The sequence below is a fragment of the Macrosteles quadrilineatus genome, unplaced genomic scaffold, assembly GCF_028750875.1.
Source record: "Macrosteles quadrilineatus isolate MER2022 unplaced genomic scaffold, UCM_ALF_1.0 Scaffold_8__2_contigs__length_117827958, whole genome shotgun sequence".
NCBI classification, from domain to species: domain Eukaryota; kingdom Metazoa; phylum Arthropoda; class Insecta; order Hemiptera; family Cicadellidae; genus Macrosteles; species Macrosteles quadrilineatus.
In genome coordinates, this window is record NW_026542601.1 from 108816855 (window position 1) to 108828045 (window position 11191).

Consider the following 11191-nt stretch of genomic DNA (forward strand, 5'->3'; position numbering starts at 1 on the left):
CCATGTACGTTGTATACATTCAAAAGCATTATGGTATGCCTTTTCTATTACAAGAGAGTTTTTTTTTCTAGTTATATATATATATAAGAGATAAAAAAAAATGCGCGTATATATAAGCACCGGTTATGATGCAGTTTTTCCACACACGCATTTTTTTTTAAATCTCTGCACTTGTAAAAAAATCTAACGTTACTTAATCTAGCCACTTTTTAATGAGGGGAAAGCGTGCATAATAATAACACATTATTATTATGCAAATTTAAATTAACAAACATACATAATAATCCATAAATACATAACATACATAATAATACATGTTTATTATCATTGCATAAAGTATTTTAAAAACAATTAATTTATATTTACTTTTATTATTATAATAATAGTAGTTAAGTAACGATGAGTATCAGATTAGGGCTGGATTCAGTTATCATTTATTTGTTAGTTTTTTTTTTGTTACAGGAATTTTTTTTCTAAAACTCCAATCAGCTACAAGTAACTTTTTATCGTAGTAAAGCTAGTCCGTTGATAGATTTAGTATTAAGAAATAATCATACAAGTACGCTTCTTAAGTAAATGTTAGCTTACAAATGATTTTTTTTATATAGCTGACATTTTTGCAGATGTACAGTAATAGGCAATTTTCCTTCTTTGTATAATTTAACGAGATATTGAGGAAATGGTCGATGCAACTGATCATGAATACTGGAGGGTCAATAATTTCATGTATAAATATAGAAAACAATTTACTTTTATGTTTGGAGTGTAGCCTAAGCCACTGTAATACAACGAAATTCTAAAAGAACAGCAGTAACGTACGAACGTTCGAAAAGTTTTAATATTTAGGGCTGTTTAAAAGAAAGCAGGTAGTCATAAATCATAACAAGCTTTTAGAACTACAAAAGTACACTTTAAAAAACCCATTGTTATTGAAATATTTTGTACATACTTTAGCGTTCCTGGGTTGGTTAAAATCTTCAATTAGGTATCATTTTTAGTGAAATCATGATCTAACTCATGATGTATACAATTTGCTTACCATCAGGAGTTTTCATCTTTATAAGTTTTTTTGTATTGCTGGCTTAACAAAAAGAGCCTAAGTGGGTTTTGCAAACGAGGAACTAACCTAAGATTAACCAATAATACAAAGATTACAAACACAAAACAGTCCTGTTACACTACAGTTACCGGTTGACGTTTGCTAGAAGTTGCAGGATGCAGGTAGGTTTCATTCACTTTGTGGCAATTTCACTTTTAATTAATAAACATGTGTATATGATTTAATACGTCTTACTTATTTTATGGTAATAGGAACTCATGATAACTGAATCTTTTAGTAAAGCTTGGCATTAATTTTATTTTAAATACAGATTTGCATGTGATTGTAGTGGTTTATTTTTGTAAAGAGATTAATTTTTCAATAGTAACAAGGCACGATTCCTCACAGCTGGGGAAGTGTTAGCGTGGAGACGAATAAGAGAATTCCGATCCCACCCAACAACCAACTCAATTACCTAACTTCTGCCACACATTCTACGGGAGTTAATCAACCTGTCTGCTAGAGGTTCTACAAATAATACTCCAATTACAGAAAAAAATGTTTAATTGTGGTAACCTCGGTAGTGGTAAGTATGAACAAAAACAATTTATATTGATGCTTGTAGCAATCAAATATTTCGAATTTTAAACACAGTGTTGTTGATACTGTAAAAATAATTACAAACAGGTGTGATTGATAATAATTTTCAGTCCAAATACATTAAAAATCCATATTTCACATTACTTTCTTTTTTGAAACAAAAGAGGTACTAATGTCTAAAACGAAACCAAGTAAACAATAACCTTGTCTTTTTTAGCTAAAGTTGGAGTTTTATACGAAAAGGTTTAAGTATGATACCACTATGATATGCAAAAATATGGAATTTATAACATTATGAATCAGTTCATCGATTCATCATGTTTGTTTAGTCAGTAAATTAGCAAAGATTTTATTTCATAAGTGATAACAAATTTAATTTAGTTTAAAATAGGTTTAACATGTTATTCAATATGATACATTTTTTACATTACAAGCAGACTAATAATTTAATCAAACAAATAATACATACCACTGATTAACTAAGGGGCCTTATAATTGCATATATTGGTTTACTAAAAACAAATGGTTGAGATTATTTCAAAATTAAATACCACCAAAGAAGCACAAAGCAGTATCTGCTTTCAGTGAAACCATTACGAAGTATTCTCTTCCCGAGTATTGTGTTTGTCAGCTTACAAACTACCTTTCTCTTAAGCGCCCAAATTTTCCCGCAAACGTTTTATCAGACATCTTCTTCCTCGAAACTCAGTATAAGTTTAGGTTAACATAATTCAAATCATAAAAGTATAACTAAATCATGAGCTGCAGTTAAAAAAAAATGCGTAAGTATTTTTCTCACAACTTCTAACAGGGAATGGAATATTTTATTTGTGCAACTAGTAAGCAAAGTGAGCAATTGCATCACAAGATTGCACTTTAGCACTCGAGTTGCACATTTTATTTTTACTACAGTTACCGTAAAACGAATAAATTGGTAAATAAACGTGCCTTCACGTTGCAAATCTGGAGTGAGACAATGTTAACATTGTCTTATTGATGAGCGAATTGGCCACTTTCGTGCCTTCACGTTGCAAATCTGGAGTGAGACAATGTTAACATTGTCTCACTGATGAGTGAATTGGCCACTTTGTTTCTCAAATCAGTGAGATAACATGTACATTGTTAGGTAACTGTAGGAAAAGATATTATAAATGCATGTTGTCAAATAGCTTTTATCCAGTGTCTTGAAAACATATTCATATAATATTTAACAGTTCAGACATTTACTAGGTATCGTAACATTAAAATGTTTTATCATATTTTAATAAAGTTTGTTCAGTTCAAAGTAATAGTTTTTAAGCAATTAATTAGTCTTTGGCAAAAATAACTACTTTGTCGAAGACTAATGATAATTATGTTTGTGAAGCCAACTTAGCCTAGAAAACATGATTACCCTCATTTCAAATTATATTTCACTAAATGCGAATTAAATATAGTTTGAAGAAATTAAAAAAATTGCAATTTATGAACATTTCGAAACCTGAATAAATGGTTTAATGGGAAACACAAAAGGAGGCAAAATATAAAAGTTTCCTTAGTTCCTGCCAGGTACACATAACTCTAATTCAAAAACTTTGAGTTGTACATATAAGTTCGGAGTTCTTTTCTGCAACATTTGAGTGGTAGACAAACAGAACAATGTTCTGTACCTTATAAGCCTACCCTGTGATATTATGTGTTTCACTAACGAATGAACCATGCCCTCGAGCCTGCCCCCAGACTAACGAAATGGAAGCGTGATCCATGCGCAGGCCCGAGGAGCGGCTCACAAAACTTTACTTAACAAAATGAGAACCATGGATGGAGGCTCAAGAACAACACGCCATTTGAGAGAAACGAGCTGTAATTAACCATTTAAAAGAACAACACAACAATAATTAACAATAATACATGAATTAAATACTCTCAATAAAACTTTAAAAAATTTTGATACCACTCTGACCTACTCACTTACAACATTAATTAAAAAAAATTCAAAATAGGCTAATTTCAGTCAAAGTAAATTTAATCAGTTTTAACCTTTAAATTAACAAATTACAACAATGAAATATCTAATGACTCTTTTAATAAATTCATTTCATGGTAACTATAGAAAATTTAGGGGCCCCAAAATTGAAATTTAATAGAATATGTATTTGATAATATGATAGAATTTAAAAGTGTCAACAAATAGGCTAATACACTGAAAATAAAATTTTAAACAGATAACAATAAATATAACTTTGTAGGCCTATGACAACTAATACTGTAAATAGTCTCTTCCTTTTGTGGAATAAAACTATAAAACATAACAACAACAGCAACAATGGTAACTTGCGGTAGGGCGGTGTAGAATGTCACTACTTTCGGGCGGACAGCACCGGAGGGGAGATGCAGCAGGGCGGAGAGGGGGCCATAATTCAAGAAGCAGCCAGGGTGTTGCGAACTTCCCCTCTGCTGTGGTAGAACATGTCCATCTTAGTCCTCCTCACGGGCCCTGAGTAACAAACCCAGAAAACACAGTAGTCACAGTCTAAGTTCATTACGGCAAGGTTCACTGTCACACATTTGTTTTGTTTTTCACTGACTTCCAAAAATCCACAGATTAGGCCTAACATAATATTTTCAAAAAAATTATAAATTTTTAAAAGGTTTATCTCTCTTTAACAGCTCTTTAACAATATAAAACATTTTAAACAATAACAATATTTTAAACATAACAATTAACAGGTTAAACAGTACAAGAATGGTAACATTAATATTTGCGGTAAAACCGTCAGCAGGCCAGACAGGTATGTGACAGTGGTAAATTTCACCAATAGAGAGAAAATATTTAAATTGTCTGGTCCAAAGTGGCCAGAAGAACAAGTTAACAGAGAACAATTGACACTTAAACACAGAGAAATACTTTAAAATTGACAAAAAACGTTCCATACAAAAATTTTAGGCCTAACGCAACGACTCATGTATTTTTGCTAATTTCTCCAAAAGTTGTGATCCGAATTTGTTTGGAATGGTCTTAAAAGCTGGGGGAAATGTTCCAGCAGCTTCTCCAGACCATTCCAAACCTTAACTCAAAGGCTGAAACCAGTGGCCTTCCGTGTTACCCAGTTCAAACCTGAATGGAGAATTGCCAAACTCTTAAATCCTCATAACTTTCTTAAAACTTGAGCAAAATGACTCAAACTTTCTGAGGAGCTTTAAGAGCAGTTAATACAACTTAATTTAACTACTTTGGCAAGGACAAAGCAAAATAAAAGACTTTAACCTTACTTGACTGGGTAACACAAACTGAACATTTTACAAGACAAAACAACACTAAAAATTGTACGGGACACAGAAACAAAAGACTACCAGAGTAGTAGCCTAAGACAATTACATTTACTGAGCAAAATTGTAAGCCTAGGCCTACCACAAAACAGTCAGAAGGACCCAAAACTGACTTGGCAGTTTCTCTCAAATAGCGGCCTTCCAACAAACATTTCTCAGTCAATTCTAGGCCTAGCATTTCGGGCAAAGCCCTGAATTATACAAAACCACAGAGAACAGGGAAACTAACTATCAAAAGTCTTCCACGACCCCAAGACTAGGTTCCAGACCTAGTGCAACCATGTGCAAAAACCTAACCTTAGAAAAAATGTGCAAAACTCACCCAAAAGGCGCGCGTGGCGCGATAAATTTAATCCATGGTCGACGTTTGTCTCCTCTTGAACCAAATAGGGGCAATTAACATTAAAACCATGCCACAAACTTTAAGATGAAATCGGATAACCAAAATGAGCCGACCCGGAGTCGAGCAACGCCACACAACCTATAAGTTGCTGGCGGAAAAAGAGTAAAAAGAACAAAACCCACAGCCTTGTTCGGGGGGCCGTGGAGTGACAACGAAACACTGAACTAGCCTACTATAAAAAAACACTTGAACCATTGATCATGAGTCGTGACATTCGCCCGGTGGAAATAGTCACGGCTCACGAACCACCACATGTTTATAATCATTGCATAAAGTATTTAAAGAAAATTAATTTTTAGTTACTTTTATAGTTTCACAATTTAGATCATAATTATATCTGGTTTTTAGATAATTGGTTTGAGCAATTAGGAGGAATTGAGACAAATTTAATCCCAAATGTTTAAAAATATTTTTTTTTCTTCCAAAGAAGAAAATTATTATACTACCTAATAGAGACACAGCTCATTTTCTTGTCTTAGTCTTATTGACTTTTTCCAGTAGAAAAAATACACTTTACTACAATTTGTTATAACCAACATCGTTGTAAGCCAGCTGCTTATGCAGCATTTATCAGCATAAAATACTTTAGGAGCAATGTACCATTAGGATTAGATTAGCTCACCCCTGACACAAGATTTATTTTATAAGTAAATTAAGATAAGATATTTAGGAGTCAAGGTGCATTTGAAACTGAAATTAGATTTGCTTTAAAGGGTTAGAGTTAAAGTCACATTAGATTCATTTTAAACTGAAATTAAATTCGCTTTAATTAGATTATATATCTTATGCTGTAACTTTGGGTAATGCTGCCCCTACATACAAAATTACACATTATTTGTAAAAAATATCCCCTTTACGTTTTTTGAAGGATCAAAAACTACATATTTTAACAATAGTCCTCAAAACTCAAGCATGTTACGAAGTCTGCAGCTTATTATAAGAGCTACCGGTACGTATTTAAATTAAGACAACCATTTTTACAAGCATAAGAAAAGAAATACCAAATGTAGGATTGTAATTAGATAAAGGATAAAAATGCTGTCGTTTTATAATTTAGTACCTTGATTCGAAATTCAATACTTTAGTATCTGTTATTTTACCATACGAATAGGAGATAATCATAGATTAAGATAAACATTAAAACATGTAATGTGATCCCTTAATGGGGAGAGTATCTCAAATGCATTTGAATTGATTGACCTCAACCAAGGCCCCACTAGAAAAAACAGGCCATGCTGCAGCGCGTGTAGCGCAACACTACGTCACAGTGGTGGATAGTTGTACTAAACTCTTACCATTAAAATCCCACAAACAGACAGCTTGTTTATTTACCTAAAACATATGGGGATGGTGATGGCAATGAATTTATCAATGAAATCTATCCACTAGTGTGACGTCATGGATCCTGCAGCATGGCCTGCTTTTTCTAGTGGGGCCTTGCCTCAACTAATATGATAACTATGCGATCACACGTCCCATGACTATAAAACAATTTGGCCCCAATATTTCATCATAGGTTTACAAAGAAGTAATGTTTAAGTTTTTCATCACTCTCTATTAGAAAATAACTCATTCTAATGGAGATGGGGATTGAGATTAACATGGAGATGGAGATGAACATGGAGATGGAGATGAACATGGAGATTGAGAATGAGATTAACATGAAACGGAGATGGAGATTGAGATAAATATGGAGATGAAGATCGAGATGGGGTGGAGATGGGGAGGAACATGGATATAGAGAATTGGAGATTGAGATTGAGATGAGCATGGAGATGAAGATGGAAATTAACATGGAGATGGAGATTAACATGGAAATGGAAATGAAGCTGGTCATGGAGATGGAGCTGAGATGAACATGGAGATGGAGATTGATGGAGAATAACATAAAGATGGAGATTGAGATGAATATTAACATGAATGTGGAGATGAACATGTAGATTGAGATGGAGATGGAGTAACATGGAGATAGAGATGAACATGGAGTTAGAGATTAACATGGAGATGGCGATTGAGATGGAGATTGAGATGGAGTTGGAGATGGAGATTGAGATAAACATGGAGATGGAGATTAATATGGAGTTAGAAATGAAGATAAGCATGTTGATGAACATTGAGTTAGAGATGGAGATGAACATGGAGATGTAGATAAACATAGAGGTGGAGATTAAGATCAAGTTTTTTCTCATTACTCATTACTCACAACTCACAACTACATCACTCATCAACCATCACCCATCACAAATCACTCATCACTCATCACTCATCACTCATCACCCATCACTCATCACTCATCACTCATTACCCATTACTCACTACTAACTACTCATAAATAACAACTCAAAACTCATTACTCATTAATCATTACTCAATACTCATTACTCAATACTCACTACTCACTACTCACTACTCACTACTCACTACCCACTACCCACTACTCACTACTCACAACCCATTACTCATTACTCACTACTCATTACTCATTACTCATTACTCATTACTCATTACTCATTACTCATTACTCACTACTCACTACTCACTACTCACTACTCATTACTCATTACTCACTAATCACTACTCATTACTCAATACTCAATACTCAATACTCACTATTCACTACTCGCTACTCATTAATAATTTACTCATTACTCACTACTCGCTACTCATTAATAATTGCTCATTACTCACTACTCACCACTCACCACTCATTACTCATTAATCACCACTCATTACTCATTACTCATTACTCAATACCCATTACTCACTACTCACTACTCATTACTAGGAAATGGAGAATAGTGAAAAGAGCAATCAGCAATGAGTAATGAGTAATAGTTTTTGAGTACTCACTCATCATTACTCACTTCTCACTCCTCACTACTCACTACTCACTACTCATTACTCATTACTCATTACTTACTAATCACTACTCGTCACTCATTACTCATTACTCATCACTCATCACTCATTACTAATTACCCAATAATCACTACTCACAACTCACTACTCACTACTAATGACTCAATACTCATTACTCACTACTCACTACTCATTACCTACTACTCACTACTCACTACTCATTACTCACTACTCACTACTCGTTACTTACTACTCACTACTTACTACTCACTACTAATTACTAATTACAAATTACTAACTACTCGTTACTAATTACTAATTACTCATTACTAACTCATCACTACTCGTTACTCATTAATCATTACTAATTATTCATTACTCATCACTCATCACTCATCACTCATTACCGAATACTCACTACTCACAACTCATTTCTAATTACCAATTACTCACTACTCACTACTCGTCACTCATTACTCATTACTCAATACTCACTACTCACTACTCACTCTTCACTACCCACTACTCACTCTTCACTCTTCACTACTCACTACTCACTACTCACTACTCACTAATCACTATTCACTACTCACTACTCATTACTCATTACTAATTACTAATAACTCACTACTCATTACTCATTACTAATTACTAATAACTCACTCCATATTACTAATTACCAATTACTCACTACTCACTACTCATCACTCACTACTCCACTACTCACTACTCCACTACTCACTACTCCACTACTCATTACTCACTACTCATTACTCACTACTCACTACTCATTACTCACTACTCACTACTCACTACTCACTACTCATTACTCATTACTCATTACTCATTACACACTACTCACTACTCACTACTCATTACTCATTACTCATTACTCACTACTCACTACTAACTACTAATTACTAATTACTCACTACTCATTACTCATTACTCACTACTAATTACTAATTACTCACTACTCATTACTTATTACTCATTACTCATTATTCATTACTCATAACTCATAACTCATAACTCATAACTCATTACTCATTACTCATTACTTATTTCTCACCACTCACTACTCACTACTCGTTACTCAATACTCATAACTCACTACTCACTTCTCGAAACACTACTCATTACTCATAATGCATTACTCGTCACTCATTACTCGTCACTCATTACTCATTACTCAATACTCATTACTCATTACTCATTATTCATTGATCATTACTCATTACTCATTACTCATTACTCATTACTCATTACTCATTACTCATTACTCATTACTCATTACTCAGTACTCATTACTCATTACTCATTACTCATTACTCATTACTCATTACTCATTACTCATTACTCATTACTCATTACTCATTACTCATTACTCATTACTCATTACTCATTACTCATTACTCATTACTTATTACTTATTACTCATTACTCATTACTCTTTACTCATCACTTATTACTCATTCCTCTTTATTCATTACTCATTCCTCCTTACTCATTACTCATTACTCATAACTCATTTGCTCATTACTCATTACTCAAAAACTATTACTTATTACTCATTGCTGATTGCTCTTTTCACTATTCTCCATTTCCTATTACCCATTCCTCATACCCTATTAACTTCGTTATTCTTTCCTTATTCTTATTTACATTTCATATACATTATCATTCTCATTTAAATATAAAAATATCCCCTTCAGACTGACCCATCGCCCATCACCCATATTTTATCACCTATCACCTATCTCCCATCACCCATCACCCATCACCCATCACTCATCACCCATCACCCATCACTCATCACCCATCACCTATCACCCATCACCATCACCTATCACCCATCACTCATCACCCATCACCCATCGCCCATCACCCATATTTTATCACCTATCACCTATCTCCCATCACCCATCACCCATCACCCATCACTCATAACCCATCACCTATCACCCATCACCATCACCTATCACCCATCACCCATCACCCATCACCCATCACCCATCACTCATCACCTATCACCCATCACCTATCACCCATCACCATCACCTATCACCCATCACCTATCACCCATCACCATCACCATCACCTATCACCCATCACCCATCACCTATCACCCATCACCCATCACCATCACCTATCACCCATCACTCATCACCCATCACCTATCACCCATCACCATCACCTATCACCCATCACCCATCACCCATCACCCATCACCCATCACCCATCACCCATCACCCATCACCCATCACCCATCACTTAAAAGGAGATGAAGTACATGGAGATGGAGAATGAACGTTGAGCATGAGGCTCATTGAAAAATGCGTGAAAATTGTTGTTCTAGATTAATATGGGCGGGGTATCATCACTTTCCATAATAAAAAATAGTAATTTTAAGACATTAAAAGACGGTTAGAAATAACAATTTGTTTCTATGGAGTGCTCAATAAGTACAAACGAGTAATGGTTGTATCCATGTTAAACGTTTCATAGATCTTTGCTTTTCGATTCAATCGCAACATTTTTAAGCCATTAATTAATTAATGCTTAGTTATACATTGCGTTATATTTTGTTGGGTTATAGATTCGCTTGCATTGATTTAATTGGTGAATTAAATTTATTTCAATGTAAATTTTATTAGATTTTCAATTATGGCTAATGGACCTGAAGTTGTTTCTATGCTTTCTTCTAATAATACAATGCTTAGCATGTTAATGAGGGATACGGCATACAGTTTTAGTATTAGTTCAGAGTTTATAACACTGTAGTTAAAAATTTTATTGGTAAAATGTTTTTACTATAACTATTATAGTCGTGAGTTCAAAGTGTGACAAAATATAAATATAGTAAGTTAAAATGTAAGAGCTGAGAAATTGCGTTAACAATAAAATTACCTCCATTGTTTGACTTTAAGTTGGTTAGGCAGGAAGTTGTTTAAGAAGTTGACTCTAGATTAAAACCAAAA

The 11191-nt window shown here is 33.9% G+C and overlaps 1 protein-coding gene across 1 annotated transcript; it reads left to right on the forward strand.

Annotated features, from left to right (window-relative positions):
• Positions 1-7313: 7313 nt before the first annotated feature.
• Positions 7314-10498, forward strand: LOC129000649 (putative proline-rich protein 21). Its single transcript, XM_054427610.1, has 3 exons — positions 7314-7495; positions 8137-8149; positions 9926-10498. Exons 1-3 carry the CDS (start codon positions 7314-7316, stop codon positions 10496-10498), a joined length of 768 nt encoding a protein of 255 aa, XP_054283585.1.
• Positions 10499-11191: the final 693 nt, after the last annotated feature.

Excerpts from the sequence above, each read along its gene's own strand:
- LOC129000649 (XM_054427610.1), top strand. The coding sequence starts at position 7,314 with ATGGAGATAGAGATGAACATGGAGTTAGAGATTAACATGGAGATGGCG.